This window comes from Sus scrofa, chromosome 13, assembly GCF_054392235.1.
Source record: "Sus scrofa isolate SSC_HxYL_T2T_F1_AM1 chromosome 13, Sscrofa_HxYL_maternal_Yorkshire_Landrace_v2.0, whole genome shotgun sequence".
Taxonomy (NCBI): Eukaryota; Metazoa; Chordata; class Mammalia; order Artiodactyla; family Suidae; genus Sus; species Sus scrofa.
In genome coordinates, this window is record NC_139395.1 from 60,433,944 (window position 1) to 60,450,887 (window position 16,944).

Here is a 16,944-nt window from a genome sequence, read left to right on the forward strand (position 1 = left end):
GTGTATTTGTGTGTATATATATATGTGTGTATATACCACATCTTCACCTATTCATAAGTTGATGGACACTTAGGATGCTTACATATCTTGGCTTTTATAAATAATGCTGCTATGAATACTGGGGTTGGCCTCAGTCTTAAAAAGATTCATTTGCAGTATTGTGTGTAATGCATTCATTTTCAGGACAAAGATCTGGGAGGAGGAGGAGGAGGAAGAGGACTGCTATGCCGAGGTCAGAAAGATTCTTTTCAGGGGAACATGTGTTTCGGGTGTCATTTATCTTATAAGTGAGGCTAGGTCTACTCAAAATACTGGCCTATCAGTTGAGAGGCTACAGAATATGCAAAGGCAGAACTGGAAGCTGGAGAATCTCCCACCACAGTCACTTGAGGGTGATCAGCTATGTATTTCCAGCTGTCTGGTGACTGGGTCGGGGTGGGGGGTAAGGGGGTGGAGAGCACTGGCAGGGGATGGTGTAAGGAGCAGCTGTGCACTTGTGCCCCTGCCCTTCTGAGTGCCAAGTGCCGCTCAGATATAACTGTGTGGTCCCAGGCAATACCCTGAGGACCAGATGGAGGAAGCACCTTTCTTCTTGAGCCATTGGGCCAGTTCAGTGCAGACTTTAGTTAGGACCCTTGGGAACACTTCTCTGGGGATTCAGTGACCCTTTTGAAAATACTCATAGTTCTGAGGCCCTGGCTGGAGATATTTAACACTGAGCAGGCTAGCAAAACATCCCTAAAACCACTGGTAAAAAACAAAACAAAACAAAACAAAACAAAAAACCAAAAAACCACAGGACTCTGACCCGGGAATAGATCAAGAGAAACTCAGAGAGGAAAAGGCTTTTCTAAGGATGAGGTTGGGCAAGGGAAGAAGGTAGGGGTCATCTGCTCAGTTCAAGTAAGAAATGGGGAGGTGGGAATCTCCATGTGAAACCCTGGAAGGAACGATGAAGCAAATAATCAAGGGCTCTAGGGAAGTGAAGGTTGTGGAGTTAACATATTGGGGTAGGGGGTGGGCTACTGAACCTTCTACCATGCCTTACTTTTTATACTAGATAACTCAGATAACTAGGTAACTGGAAATTTTTCTTTTTGTAGGCCAAACTTCAGCTTAAAAAAAAAGGATACGAGGAAAGCAGTTTTATGAAAGCAGGAAATTTGTCTGACTTATTCATTGTTTTATCCCCAATCCTAGAACAATGCACACAGTAGGTACTCAATAAATATCTGAGAAATGAATTCAGCTCAGTCATTTTCTTGCACAGCCTCTGCCTTTGTATGAAGGAGGAGGGTTTTTTTCCCCAATCTTTCAAGGGTAGCATTTTGGGTTATAGGGGGCTCCATGCAATCTGGATAATCTTGGCATGGGTCATTAAATTGTTTAATTCTTTTATTGTTTTCACTCAGTAAGTATTTGGAGGCCACCTACACTGTACAGGCACTGAGCCTAGCACGTGAGAACACCATGGTGAGCAAAATCAGTGTGCCCCTGCTTGGAGCTTATGGTCTCAGAAGCTGGAACTCCCCAGGGCCATACTTAATGGATGGAGGCTTTAACTAACCAAACAATGTAACCAAACCAAAGCAAGCAAGCAACCAAGCCAACAAACAAAGAAGCGACATGGAAAGCATTGGCTCCTTGGCCTTCAGAACTTCTTCTGGCTATCGAATAACTCACATGACGACATGGTCCATGTGAGGAGGAAACTTGAGAGGCCATTTTAGATTGGCCCCCCGGGTATTAGTCCAGTAAACTGGGTTATGCTGTAGAAACAAATTAACACTGAAATCTCTACAGTTTAATACAACAAAGGTGTCCAGGTGACCATTGATCTACACAAAGGTTTGGACTGTGTGAGTACACTTACATGAGGCTGTTTTTCAATAGCAAATTCTATGGTACTATTGCTTCTGAGGTTGAATCTATGGATGTATAATCTTACATATAGAGGAAGCTTGGATATGGAGAAACTAGGCATTCTAGGACCCACTATAAATTATATTAAGATTTTCAACTGGGTGAAAGGTTGGAGCTCCTAATTGTTTAGGGGCCAACGGTATTTCTTATTTAAATAAAGCTTGTTGTGGAGGGCTTCTTGTATGCAGTGACTCAGGGATCTGGTCTGCTTCCATGCAGTGATTCAACATCTCAATCTGGGCATCCTTGTCATTGTGGTCTGGGATGAGAGATGGCAGGCAAAGGCCTAGGGGCATACCTCACCTCAGCTTAGTACTTTGGTCACAACTAGTCACGTGACCCCACCCACTGCAGGTGGGTGGGAAATGGGAGGGAATACATGGATATTCAGTGAGCATTACATGTCTCAACCACACCCATTCCTTACACAAAACGCCCCCTGAATCATCATTCTGCAGAATGGAAAAACAATTTTGAAACAGTTGAGAGATGAGATTTAGAGGATAGGTTTTGCAAATAAATGTGCTGTTTTCTCTCCTGGGCGCTTTATCTGGGAATGCTTTTGAAATGAAAAGAATATAGCTAGTTCCTCCTGTTTCTAGGTCAGAGGAATTCACTGCTGACTTTGGTATATATCCATAGCCCTTTGATTTCTTTTATAGGCCAGGAAAAATGCATCTTCACCTGCATATTTTCAGATGGTAAGGTCTGTTTTTCCACCCTGGTAAACAGTGACGAGAGAAGACTCTAGATTGTAGAGTAAGCAAACTGGTTTTATTAGCTCTAAAAATTTTGTATTATCCACCTTTTGAATAGATGCCTTTGCAAACCTTCATCCATTGGGCTCTTGTTAGCAATAAACATAACTAATTGTATCTAAAATGTTAGAAAAACAATTGCTTTTGCTAGAGTCACTCTTTGTTCCTGGGTAGAAAGCACCTACTTCCTTCTTCATGCTTCTTCTGCCGCTGGGGTTTTTATTAAGGAATGTACCATCTCATTTATTTCTAATTCTGCTGCAGATTTCTATTACCTACTACATGCACTCTGTTCTGTCCTGGCTTGTTCAGGCACATTTTCTAATAAACCATAGTCATGTAATTAGCACTAGATGTGAAAGAAGAATGTCGAAATATGATAATTTATTCCATTTGCTAATATACGTTTCTTCCTGGGTAGTGCTTTTCAGATCAATATGGATTTGCCTCTTAAACCTTCACTTAGCTAGGAAGGGTTCTTTCCTTAGGTCACAAATTACCTGATTATAATTCAGTGGTATGAACTCTTGACTTTGGTTTTTGCATTCAGAGTTGATAGTACTTGAAGTGCTGGTAGCTTCATTATGGAGTCCAAGTGGATTATTACTCCTTGAAATTGGAAAACACTAGGTTTAGCTGGAGTTTAAAAAAAAACAAAAACAAAACTCAATTTGGGAGAAATTCAGCAATGCAAACCTGATCATAGCCACAGGCACTAATACAGAGCTTTGAGTGAAATTTTGCCCTGCAGCAACTCAGCACCCAGAGGAAAAAAAAAAGCCTACACCCAGGTGCAGCACTCCAGGGAACAGGAACACTCAAGGTGTAGAAGGTTAAGCTTGTGCTTTCCTTTCTCCCTTTGAATTTACTGAACCAGGATTTTCAGGAATTTTCCTTGTGACATTCCTGCAAAATATTTGTTGAGACTGTCCTATGTTTTAGGGCCCAGGGGAACAGGCTGAAAAGACAGCATCCCTGGACCCTAATGCCAGACTGTCATGGGGGAGCAACAAAACTGTCAAGAATGAGGTGGTGATAGGGAACATGCAGAGGTCCCCCTGAGAGTTTGAGGCAGAGGGACCTATTTCCAAATCACTGGGACCATCCTGGAGGAAGCATGTCTGAGCTGAACCCTGAAGAATGAGGGATAGTGGGTCAGGTGAAAAACAGGTAGAACAGGGAGGGTAGGAACTTGAGTGTTTTCAGTGGATGGAACAGTGGGTACGAACGACTGGAGGCAAGGGAGAGAGCACAAAGAGACAAGGAAAGATCAATGTGGTTGGACTTCCACACTGTTGGTTTGTCATATGCACATCATACACCAGTGGCTTGTGTGGTCCTTTCTGGACATTTCTCTGAGACAAAAGGAGCTGAAGGCAGAGGGAAAGGGCCATATCTGAGACCTTGACTACCAGAAAGCTTTCCGAGGGTACTGGCCTTGACCATGAGAACAGGTATGACTTTTGTGGAGCCATCCTCTTACCTGGCATGAGGACACCACCTGGAATGGAAGTCACAGGGCCAGTGACATCAGAGGAAAAGACTTCTGTGGTCCCTGCAGCTCTGGAGAGAAAAATTCACCTGTGTCCAAAATTACAGAGTAGGGAGGGAGGAGAAAGTTGAGGTACTGAATAAAGCAGGTGTACATATTAAGGAGCAGGACTGAAGAGTTCCTGTTGTGGCTCAGCGGTAACAAACCCAAATGGCATCCATGAAGATGCGAGTTCCATTCCTGGCCTCCATCAGTGGGTTAAGGATCTGACATTACTGTGAGCTGTGGCGTAGGTTGCAGATGTATCTTGGGTCCTGCGTTGCTGTGGCTGTGGCATAGGCTGGTGGCTACAGCTCCAACTGGACCTCTAGCCTGGGAACTTCCATATGTCACGGCACAATCCTAAAAAAAAAAAAAAAAAAAAAAAAGGAGCAGGAGTGGGAAAAGGTAAACCAGGACAGCAAAGTAGGAAAGTCAGTGCATGGGGTGGAGACAAAATGTGAGGGGAAAGCTAACATCCATGGGCTTCAGAATAGTAAGATAGTAAGAGGGGCAGCAATAGAGAGAGAAAATTTTAAGAAGTTTTCCATGCATGAAGAGTTTCCCTTCTTCTCTGGCATTTCCTTGAAAGACAGTACAGATTTGAAATATTGAGTAAAGATCTGTAATATTTTTCGGTTTCTGAATTGTGCTTCTTTGCATGCAGTGCTTGGTTGAGACTGGGCCAGTTGGAGAAGTGGGGTTTGGAGGGTCGAAGAACTTTCCCTTAAAATGGAACTCCAGTTCAGTAAGTCCAGTGTGCATGACTCTGGAAGTACATGCAATAGATATTAATTCTGTTTTTCCCTTTGTCATAGGAGATACTTTTTGGTGTGTCTGCCCAGCCCATGACTTTCTCTACCTGAAAATGCTTTCCTCACCCACAAGAAGGAGCACTCCATCAGCAATCTAGCACCAAGGAATCACCTCCTCTCCTCCGACAGCTGATTGGACCAGAAATGAGCCCCTGACCAAACCTGGGCCAATCAGAGTTTCTTTCCTGAAAATAAGGGTTTAAATGTGGGGGCCGTGGAGAGCCACAAACATCCCCAAGCACCCCACCCCCCCAAAAAAGAAAAAAACTGCTAAAGCAAATCCACAAAGGGAGATTAAGAAGACAACTGAAGAGAAACAGAGGTTTGAAAATGGGGATAGAATTTTTCTGAGCCCTTAGTGGCTTTCTTCTTCCTGTGGCTTTCCTCTTCCTGGTTCCAAGTTCTCATCAAGGGGCTTTCCTTCCATTCTTGCAAGATACGCAGTATCCTTCATATAAATTCCTTCTCTTTTTGCCTTTATGCTCATATGTTTGAAGTTTTGACCACTTAAAATCCAAAGCATTTGGTCTAAGACAGTTGTCTTTTATAGCCCAAATTCCTCAAGTTATTTCCTTTCTGGTATTTCTGGTCTCATGTGTTTGCTTACTTGTGTGTTAATGGTACAAAGCAGCCCATCAACCCTGATGATCTGTTTTATCTCTAGAATAAGCTAGCCTAGTAGGGAAGCAAGAATCTGCTAGTATTTTAGTGAGAAAGCTGTTCTGCTGGGTACGATTCCGTCATTTATAATGGCTTAACCATTTCCCGCTAAACTTCAGCCTGGGTTTATCTTTATCTATTGCATCTTCTGCTAAGGTTTCCATCCTGGTGTCTTGTCTGGACATCTCTCTCTCGGACAAAACTAGGTATAGTTGCAGATGATGCTGGCATTGATTTTCCAAGAGGGTGATGATTCTCATTCTGGGCTACTAGGAAACCAGTGAATTTTACGATAGATGAACATTAGAGAAGCAGACCCTTCCAGATTCAAGCTATGTCACAGAAGCTGGACTGCATGTAGCACAGAAGGGCTCACAGAAGATTAAGAATTTCCCATGAGGAGAGGCTCAAGGCAGTTTTTCCCAAAGAGTCTTCTCAAGATCCCTGGATATTTATGCAAGAATGCCATTTCCCAGGTTTCCCTTCCTAGGGAAGGGTCCAGGGGACTCTGGATTTTAAGTCATTTACCTAGGGAATCTGGATGTGTGAGAGCCATTGGTTATAGGAGCCCAGAATGGGAATGCACAAATTCAAACATAACTGTGAGGTTGTATTTCACAACATGTTCACCCTCTTCTTTCGCTTCAATATATGGTCATATATACATCTCAGAAAAATTAGTCAGTTAAACCACATTTCTTTTCTTTGATGACTATCACTACTACAGGAAAGTGAATATACCCAAGAGTCTCCAAAATCAGATTGTAAACTCCAGGCTCATATCTCTCCATCTTGACCAACAGCCTGTTATCATCAGATTCTCCTGAAGTGGGTGGGGCTGGGAGGTACGTTTTTTGCTTTTGTTTTGCCCAGATACCTAGGAAAAAACAAACAAATGCTGATGTAAAATTTCTTCAAGGGGGGGGATTCCTCAGACTAGTTAGCTTAGATTGACACGGAGGGCCTAGATAATAAAGCAGATTCTGGGGCTATACCCCAGATCCACTGAATTAGAACTTCTGTGGGAGATGTGTATTATTTAATTAGTTCTGAAGGCATTTCTTAAATACAGTAAAGATTTGGGCCTTTCTGGAATGTTGAAAAATCTTATTTAATGCTTACATTAGAAGACAAGACAACAAACATGCTTAGATCAGATACTAATGGTATCTAATTCCTAACACCCTTTCTTTGGGTAGGAGAATAACAGTAGTAATGATGATGATGATGATAAAAATAACAGCTATTGTGTTTTAAGCTCTTACAGTGGCAGACATAGTGCTAAGACCCTCATTATTCCAGTTAATCCCAGAAACTCCACTATTCTCCCATTTGTTAGATAAAAACCAAGACTCAGAGAGGACATGGCCATTTCCCAAGAGAACACAATTAAGTAAGTGTTTGAGATGGTATTTAAAATGCAAAACTTTCATTGAAAGAGATGCATGCACCACTAAATCCATTGCAGCACTTCTCACAATAGCCAAGACATGGAAACAACTTGAATATCCATCAACAGATGAATGGATTAAGAAGATGTTGTACATATACACAATGGAATACTACTCAGCCATAAAAAAGAACAAAATAATGCCATTTGCAGCAACATGGATGGAACTAGAGACTCCCAGACTAAGTGAAGTAAGTCAGGAGGAGAAAGACACATACCATATGGTATCACTTATATCTGGAAAATAATGTATAGCACAAACGAACCTATCTACAGAAAAGAATCAAACTCATTGACTTGGAGAACAGACTTGTGGTTGCCAAGGGGAAACGGGAGGGAGTAGGGTGTACTGAGAGTTTGGGGTTAGTAGATGCAAACTATTGCATTTGGAGTGGATAAGCAATGAGATCCTGCTGTGTACAACATGGAACTGTATCTAGTCACTTGTGATAGAACATGATAGAGGATGTGAGAAAAAGAATGTATAAACACACACACACACATATATATGTATGACTGGGTCACTTTTCTGTACAGCAGAAATTGATAGAACATTGTAAATCAACTATAATAGGAAAAAATAAAATTTTTAATAAAAAACAAAATGAAATAAAATGCTAGAGGCAAGTGGGGCAAAATGAAAGATGTGGTAGCTGGCATTCAGAATTCATCCTTAGTGTTTTATTTGGGTTACAAGGACCATTTCAGCGCACATAGGAGCTTGTATAGTTACATAATGTAACAATACATAAACCCAATGGGGAAGAGGTGTGTGAAGGACAAAAACCCTCTAGTAATCCTAGAGACGTGCCTCCAAGGCAGGCTCTAGAATCTGCGTAAAGAGGGGAAGTCCTGGGAACCAGCCCCTTTGGGTCCTTTCACATCTCTATGCCCACATCTGTGGCTGAAAATGTCATCTGCAGTGTCAGTAAAGAGAGGATGATGCAGTCATCAAGCCACTAGCCACTGCAGCTACCCTTCAACTGTGTACCCTGAGGGGATTCAGGATGGGAAAGAAGCAGGATACTGGCTCTAGATGGTTAAGGTGCATATCAAAGGAGTAATTTCTAGGAGCCCAGATGCTTGCTTTTCCCTGTACATAAAGAAGTGCACTGAATTCATTAGCTTGAGATGTCTGGTTTTCTTTAATTAACAGCAAGCTGTTGATGTTCTGACTACCTGGTTTTTGATGCAAAACTCCAGCACATCCCGGCTCTTCCCTTACCTCTTTAGAGTGGTCCCTCAGAGCTATCTGAGAGGCTGTCTTCTGGGCATAAGACCTCAGAACACCTGCTGAATAAAACATAATTTTCAACTTTCAGACTGTGCATTTTTTTCAGTTGAATGTCCATCTTTGCTCTTGGACCTGCCCTCAGCCTGAGCTTCTGCTTTCCTGTCTCCTGTTTCCTTACCCTTCATCTTATGACGATGCTCATGGGCCCATTTCCACCTCCTGCCAGCTCTCCCTACACATCCTCCTAGCTTCAGCTTCCAGTGTCTCACTCTCTCGGAATTTTTTAATTTCTATTCTTCAGAGAGGGAATCTAATCTGATTGGTCCACTTTGCCATGCTGTGCTGTTACTTAGCTGCTGTTCTTGACTCCAACTCACTGGTTAGCTGCTGTTCTTGACTCCAATCATTTTGCTGAGGAAGAGGAAGAGGGGGGTCACGGAGAGAAACCATGGCTATACCTGAAAGCCATGCTGCCCAGGAGGGTCTGTGAGCAGAATGGCCACAATCACTACCATTTTTAAACACTTCATCCAAAGGTTCTCAGAAGGCATTAGAATTAAATAACCTTTACCTGCAACTCCTCAGTCCTCCTGGTGAAGGTGGGTGAGACTATTTGCTGTTCCAGATTTCTTGCCTAGTAGAAAGTCAAATTCACGCACTCCTTTAGAGTAGGGATTTTTGTTTTGTACACCGCTGTATTCCAAGCACCTAGAACAGTGCTTGGCACAGCATAGGCTCTTAAAATAAACAATTGTTGAATGAATAAATGACGTTGCAATATCCAGCAGCTCTCAAATGTTGTGGATCAGACACAGGGAAATCTAATTTACACGCTGCTTTGGTCTTGGCTCCCAGACAATATTCATACCATCCAAATACCACAGCCATGCAATATAACTCTCCACACAACTCACTTTTGTTTGCTTAAAAGAAAATACAAATATTTTTGGGTCACCTGCTGGTTTCAATTCCTGCTCCTAAGTGAAAATCCACCCCGAGGCCAGGGGAGGAGTCAGTTTAACAAATCCTCAAGGCACCGAGATGTTAAGAAGGCCAAGCTTTAAGCTGGTGGTTCTCAACCAGCAGTGATTTTTCCTCAGGGGACATTCAGACAAGGGTGGAGACTTAAAAAAATTGTGGTAAAATAAAAACATAAAATTTTCCATTTTTTAGTGTAGAGTCCATTAGTAAGTATATTTACATTGCTGTGCAACAAATCTTCACATTAGTCTCATCTTGAAAAACAAACTCTATTCTCTCCTCCCAGCTCCAGGCAACCACTCTTCCACTTCCCGTGTCTGTGAATTTGACAATTCTACATAGCTCTTACAAGTTTAATTATGCAACATTTATCTTTTGGTGACTGACTTCTTTCACGTGGCAAAATGTCCTCAAGTTTCATCCATGCTGCAGTATGTGTCATAATTTCCTTCCTTTTAAAGGATGAATAATAGTTCATTGTATGTACAGGCCACATTTGATTTATCCATTCATCCATCAATGGACATTTGGGTTGCTTCTGCCTTTGAGCTATTGTGAATAATGCAGCTATCAATCTGGGAACAGAAATAGCTCTTTGAGATTGAGTTTTCAATTCTTTTGGGTATATACTCAGAAGTTGAATTGCTGGATCATGTTGTAGTTCTAATTTTAATTATCTGAGAAACTGCCATACTGTTTTCCACAGAGGATGCACCGTTTTACTTAATTTTTTTTTTCTTCTTTTTAGGGCCACACTGCTGGCATGTGGAACTTCCTGGGCTAGAGGTCAAATCAGAGCTGCAGCTGCTGGCCTATGCCTTATTCGCAGCAACACCAGATGAGGTGCATCTTTAACCTATGCCGCAGCTTGCAGCAAAGATGGCTCAACCTACTGAGCGAGGCCAGGGATCGAACCCAAATCCTCATGGATACTATGTTGGGTTCTAAACCCGCCAAACCACAACAGGAACTCCAGATGTACAATTTTACATTCCCACCAACTGTTCCAATTTCTCTACATCCACACCCCACATTATTTTCTTTTTTTCCTTTAATAGTAGCCATCCTAATGGGTGTGGTACGGCAACAAGTCTGGTTGTCACAGCTCAGGGCAGGGGTGCTCTTGGCATCTAGTGGGTATAGGTCAGTGATACTGTTAAACAACCTGCAACACACAGGACGGTCCTCTGCCACAAGGAATGGGCGACAACAAAATTCAGAGTGCCCGGGCTGAGAAATCCTGATTGAAACAACCAGTTCCTTTTTCATAGCAGATCCTCACACTGACCCATGCAGCCTCTCTCTTCTGTTGAGATGTTCCAAGGCAAAGACTTCCAAAACCCTGGAAAGCAAGGGAAGACTGAGACGAACGGCATCATTTCTTTTATTCAAATTTTATTGGAAGTTTACAAATGTATTACAGACATCAGTAAAACATCATATTCATTTTACAGGGCACGGATCTCAAGCAAAGTGTTCACGACAGTCTCTGGCAGAGCCCACACCCAAGGTCCACTGCAGACCTTCTTAACAAATAGCTTGACATTGACACACAACACAGACTCTGGCGTGCCTCACCTTCTCAGGCCCTTTGAGGTTTTGTTTATGCACTTGGAATTCACGTGGGGGTTGGACAAAGTGATCCTGCATAGGAAAGGATGTGTTTAGAAGATGGAAAACTGCCAAAGGCCTAACTTTCTAAGGAAAAAGGAAGACCCAGGGGCCTTAGAATGTTAAGTCAGGGTCTATGATGGAACCAAAATGCTTGATGGAAAACCATGGAAATTAACTAGATAACCTAACTGGTGAGTAACTCTGAGAAATTTAGAAAAGCGTGGTCAGCGACCTATGGAACATCAATGGGCAAATACTGAGCAGGGCGAGGGATGTCTCAGAAAACTCTCAGGATAGAACAAGACATTTTTTTTTTCTATCCTACAAATTCATCGTATCTAAATCACAGAAATGTTTTCTAACACTACGTGACTCCCCACCCCCTCCTTTTTATTCCCCTTGGGGATAGCTAGTTTTGTCAGCAGGAAGTAAGCTTATAAAACAGCATACCTCCCAACAGTAAGTCATGTTTCATAGGAGTCTTGTGTTGATGGGCCTTCTATTATGAGAAAATGGAAAAAGACTAAGATCTTTTGCAATTCTAACCTTGACGACTGCTTCCAAGTGGTCAAATTGGCTCTGGTGTCTGCTGAGGCCCCAGAGGGACTGACCATTGGAGGCAAGGACAACTCTCGTTTCTGTTTCTCTTGTGCTTTGAGAAATGTACCTCAAAAGGCGGCCATCTGGAACTGCCTTGAGAATCGGCAGAGGAGGCTTGGCGGAGTCCTGCACAGGGAACGCTGTCCACAGAGCCCATTTCAAAGCCCCGAAGGTGCTGAGCAGTTGCTGAGGGCAACCCTTTTGGCATGAAATCCTCAGAAAACTGAATCCATCGTCCACTTCCTTTTGTTATAGATAGAGCCTCCTCCTCACACAGGAGCATCTGGTTTCTGTTAGAGAGAAACACGCAAAGAGCACTTCGCCTTGGAATTTAAATATTTGTGTTATTTCTTGTTAGAAGGTAGGATTAGACCAAGAATAAGATGGACTCTTATCTGACCTCTGTGAAATGGTGAATAGAAGGCTGCCTATAATTGACCAAGAACACGAGAATGGAAAAGGAGGCCGAAGAGGTGTGTTTTTGTTTAGCCTAAAGAAGTCAGCTTTAAAAAAATAAAATAAAATAAAATAAAAAACCCTTTTTTAAGCATCTGCAATACAAGGGCATAGGAACTGGAGCCTCACAATTATTTATGGATGATGGTGAACTGTTTTGGGTCCATGACAAAAGAGCTCAGGTGGGGAAAGACAAATAAGAGCCATTTCACAAATAGGATTTGTCACCAGGCAAATAAAATCAGTTCTGATCAGCCAGTCCTGGCTGTTTGGAGTGTTGCAAAGATTTTTGCAGCTGCATCCTTGCTCTCTGGGAAGTAGGCAGTGGTATCTTGGTTACATGTGCTCAGGATGCTGGGATGACAGAGCATGTGCTATATAGATGGCATCACTGGCCCCACCTGAACTTAGCCACTGGCTGGTACCTAAGAAGCAGGAAGCTGCTGCAGGGGGAAAAGATAAAATCTTCTTGTATCAAAGAAACATCCTACAGAATGGGAAAAGAGGATGAAAAAGTGCTATCAGGAGGTCTAGGAGAAAGGCAAAATTGCTTGTTTGTGGGGCTGGCTGAAGGTGGAAGGGAAAGACCAGGGAAGAGAAGGAGAATGTGATAAGAGCTTGTCAAACAACCAATACTAAAAACTTCCCCCCACTTAAACATGTGCAAAACCAGGAAGTGTGGTCCTGGTTTCCCTGACCTCTTTTATCTTCACACTTGGTAGGAACCCCAAACTATATGACAGATGGATTGGTACTTGAATGCCACCAGTCTGCTAAGAAACTTGTTCACGGTAACAAGGGTGATAAGCATCGGCAGAGCTTTTCAGGAAACTGTCAATGACTTCTACTTGGGAAAGAACCAGTTCCGTTGCCACTGAATTGAGCAGCAACAGGAAATGAAATGAACTCCAAAGTGTGGTTTTATCTAAAAGGTAAGAAGATCAGTATGAGGAGAGGTAGGAAATAAAGCCAAACAAAAGGCATTAGAGAAGAAACCGAGAAAAGATTACTTTTATAAAAACAGTCTATGAAAGATGAAATGATGATCTAAGAAAAAGGTGGGAGCAAGCTCTACCCTCAGGTGAAACATGAATCACCAAGAGCTCCTGGCGATGATGGAGAAATCAGATAAGGACCCTCAGATCTTGCCTCAGAAAAGAATGCATTGAATTTTGGGGAATGGGATTCTGGGATATGTAAGTGCTTCCTAATAGGTGGAACTCCCAATAGAGTGACATCCTGCTCTCTCTAGGGCATTCACTTGGAGGTTCCATCCTCATCGTGAGGATTTAGCTGTCCTCCGTTGGCATTCTCCATAGTGTCCGGCTGCATGTGCGGTCAGGAGGTGACAGCTGCAGGGGTGACATAGAGGGAGGTGATCTTGCTTGTGGACCATCTGACCATGATGCCTGCATCTCATCATACCTCCAACTCTGACCAGTTCAGCAGATGGATGCTCCTGGGCAGCTAGATCTGAAATTGCTTATTCCTCTCATCCCTTTGGGTACCACTTATGTGTCAGTTTCTAGGCCACCTTCTTCTTTTTGTGGATGGTGGTTAAAGCCTCATCTGGGACATGTTAAGAGGTACTCTAAAAAGGACAGAGTTAGAAAGCAATGTTTACTAGGAGAATTTCTTTCCTTGGATTCCAGGCTAGAGGACAGACCTTATTTTCACTTGCTGGCTAAGTTAAACGATCTAACTTCTTTTTTCCTCTCTTTTCTTTATCCAAAATGCCTTTTTGTATTCTCATCAATCAAGGAACTCAGAACTCCAAATTGGACTCACCCAATTTCTACCAGAAACCTGCCACGTTGGTCACGTGGTGGTGCACGTTATTTCTTATTCAGTTTGCCAAGCAGTTTACAAACTTACTATACAAACGTAATAGTGTTAATTCTCCAGAGGCTTGGATAATTAATGAAGCATTTAGATATGAAGAAAGCATGCGGAAAACAGCCACAACCAACATTTGCATTGCTTTTTTTTTTAAAAAACATCAGTGACAATGACAAATGTCATATTAACACCCAAAAAGCAAATTATTTTAATACATCCTGAACGGAGTGCCATTTCCACATCCTGACAGCCTTCCTTTCCCCCAGACCCACTTGGGATGGTGTCTGAAAAGCCATTTTTCACATTCTCTCCATTAAAAAATACTAGAAAATATTAACTACTATTGAAAAGAGACCACGCTCACCTCACCGTGGCAGACGGCCACTGAGATGCACTTTGTACTATATCAACAGTACACCTCACTAAAGGTGGGTCCTCCGATGGATTATTTCAACTGCCACAATCCACAAAGGGGAGGAGGAGAATGGAAGTAAAAGCAAGTGCTTCATTTGTAACTGAAGCAAGGTAGGAGGTTTTATTTTACTATAAACAACACAACCGTTAAATGTCTTCTTTAAGCAAACTCACTTGTGAGCCCATTTTCTGTCTGACCGACGGTCCCCAAAGTTCCAAATGGAAATCCTTCTTTCAATAACATGTGCTTTTCAAGACCACTATACTGAAATCTCCTGGGTAGCTCAACCTTTCTAGGTAACCCAGAAACTCTGGTTACGGAGCATGTTAATCTTTCTTTCCTACAAGCATGGGGGGCTATTCAAAGTGGTCACTGCCTCTCCTCTACTCCATTTTCAGAAGTTCTTCTCTGCTCTGCTCTTCCTTCATATTCCTTTTCAAGTCTCTAACTTTGATCTGTTCCTTCTCTACATATGACCTATGACCTAGAACACACCATCACTCCCAGAGCCCCTTGGAACCTTTCTGTCCTGAAATTCCCAATGCTGAAGTTCATTTGCGCTGAGGACAACCGGTTGTCAGGCTAAGGCAGCTGTTCTGTCTGCCTTGGTAAAAGAAAGCAGGTAATACGATCCAGGAAACATGAGCACCAGAAAATAATGCCACATTCAAAACAATGTCATGCTGACACCACACAACAGCACCACTCACAGTCACTTGATTTTCCCCAAGGGACAGATCAATGGTAAGCAACTTCAGTGTCCCCAGCAGGGATGGCGTTGCTCACGGAACTGGATTGACACTGGTTGGTTTTTCTAAATTGGCAAAAGTTACGTTGGCAAATATGAATTAAAAAATTACTATCACTCTGTAGAGAAGAGATTCTACTGAGGGTGGGAGCAAACTTAAGGATGACTCCTTAAGATAGGATGGAGCATCAAATGCTTTGGGTGTAATAGGTAATTTTTTTTTTTCAGCCACAAAAAGCCAAATTGGGTAAACTCCTTTGAAAAAGGTCTCACTGACATGTAACAAATTTGTATAGAAAGAAGAAAAAAAAAAGTGGTCCTGACCACCTTGGAGTCCTACTCAAAGACAATGCTAGATGTGCATGCAAGTCGCCACTGAGTCCTACGATATAGAAATTCCTTTGATATTACAAAATACAAAAATATTTTATCAGAACTCTCATTTACATTGCATTTACAATGGACATGTAAATAACTTAGTCTTGGGTCCTGGCTAATAAAACAAATTACTTACTGGAAAAAGGGTCCTAAAAGTAAGAGAACCAGAGAGGCTACAAGCGAGCGGGGAAACAATTTTGCCATCTTGCCAGTGGCAACTTGACACAGAGGGACGGGAAGGAGGTGACCAACCCTGGCCTCTGTAGAGTCTATAGCGTTTCCAAAGTGAAATGTGCAAATAATACTCAACATGCCAAGAACTGTGACTACCTACCGAGTCAATCAGTCACCCTATCTCCATCAACAGAGTGCTCTTTTCTTCTCTCCCTGGAGCCACCCCCCACCCCCAAAGCGCTTTAAAATTTAAAACAGTGCAAGTTTCTGAATGTACATTCTTAGCTCCCATCTTCCCCTGGTCCCTGACCCTCATTGGATTAAGAAATGATACAGTTTTTGCTCTTTTGTCTTTTCCTGCTGTGCAACTGTCCCCTGCCTCCTAGCGTGGAAGACTTGGGAAGGCCGTATGAGCTGTATTTGTGTAGTAACTCGTCACTCGTGACATATCGCAGGTGGGCGGGCTGGGGGATGGGCTCGCCTAGGAAATAGCCCTCGTTGTCAGACTCCGAAGAGGAGGAGCAAGTGGAACACCAATCGTACTCCGTGAAGTAGGGTCCCCATCGGTCCCCGAAGGCATTCTGCAGAGCCAAGTCCGACACAGTACGGGGGCATCGGCCGTACAGGTCCCTCCGGGACCCCTGGCCCAAGCTCTCCTGGAAGCTCCGCTGGCGCATGAACTGGTCATAGTCCTCCCTGGCTCTCAGGGGGGGCCTTTCTTTTAATCGAGAGATGGCCTCGCGCTCGCTGGCCAGGTGGAGGGCGTTGTCTGAGCGGGAGCGTCGCGATCGCCTGGACCGGTGAGGTCGGAAGCGGCGGTTGTCATCACGGGAAGTAGCTCTCCTCCGCGTGCGCTCGCTCATGGGCTGGATTCTCACGCCCTCTGGCCCCGGCAGCTTGTTGCCCGCTATGCCCCCATCAAAGTCAAAGCTCTGATGCATCCTTCCATGGGCCTGCAGGTCTCTGTACCCGATGGGGTTGCCGAGTGGGTGGAGGTTACTCTCCATCTCCTGATACTGCTGGGCGGAGAGCAGGCTGCGAACGGACTCTGCGCTACGGAACTGCATGGACGAGTTCAGCGTGCCCATGTTGCTCAGCTTCTCGGACACATTCATCCCGGAGTCTTTGCTGAGGTCAGGCATGGAAAACCGGGAGAGGTGTTCCTGGCGCTTGGCGCCACCATCCGCAGAGAGGCCTGGGGTAGACAGAAGAAAAGACCACAGAGGTTAATTAATACAGATGTGCAGCACTGTGGGTTATTTGAACCATCATTTATCCAGGGTCGCTTGGGACAGTTATACAGTTGTACACTGCATAGAGGCTCTCTCAGCAAGTATGTAGTAGGGGTCTCTCCCCTCCACAGTGGGC

The 16,944-nt window shown here is 43.4% G+C and overlaps 2 protein-coding genes across 14 annotated transcripts in view; both read right to left on the reverse strand.

Annotated features, from left to right (window-relative positions):
- Nucleotides 1–15,040, reverse strand: part of LOC110256261 (uncharacterized) — a 32,037-nt gene extending 16,997 nt beyond the window's left edge. Inside the window, exons 1-7 of one of the 4 annotated variants that reach the window (XR_014823451.1) lie at nucleotides 11,634–13,729; nucleotides 10,931–10,996; nucleotides 10,518–10,694; nucleotides 6,429–6,564; nucleotides 5,094–5,212; nucleotides 4,165–4,244; nucleotides 3,182–3,317 (exon numbers count right to left, since the gene is read on the reverse strand). Coding sequence is in view for 1 of the 4 variants with exons in the window: in XM_084988866.1 (XP_084844992.1) it covers nucleotides 10,569–10,694; nucleotides 10,931–10,996; nucleotides 11,634–11,849 (408 nt within the window). In the remaining 3 variants the exon portion in view is untranslated. Of the gene's footprint in view, nucleotides 1–3,181; nucleotides 3,318–4,164; nucleotides 4,245–5,093; nucleotides 5,213–6,428; nucleotides 6,565–8,362; nucleotides 8,428–10,388; nucleotides 10,695–10,930; nucleotides 10,997–11,633 lie in introns of those variants that run through there. The other 3 variants (XR_014823453.1, XR_014823452.1, XM_084988866.1) reach the window with 3 other exon arrangements.
- Nucleotides 10,731–16,944, reverse strand: part of PRICKLE2 (prickle planar cell polarity protein 2) — a 346,700-nt gene continuing 340,486 nt past the window's right edge. For 7 of the 10 annotated variants that reach the window (XM_021069189.2, XM_084988864.1, XM_021069188.2 and 4 more), the window contains one exon: nucleotides 10,731–16,771. In XM_021069189.2, the coding sequence (XP_020924848.1) occupies nucleotides 15,897–16,771 (875 nt within the window). In that variant the 3' untranslated portion in view covers nucleotides 10,731–15,896. The remainder of the gene's footprint in view (nucleotides 16,772–16,944) is intronic. The other 3 variants (XR_014823448.1, XR_014823449.1, XR_014823450.1) reach the window with 1 other exon arrangement.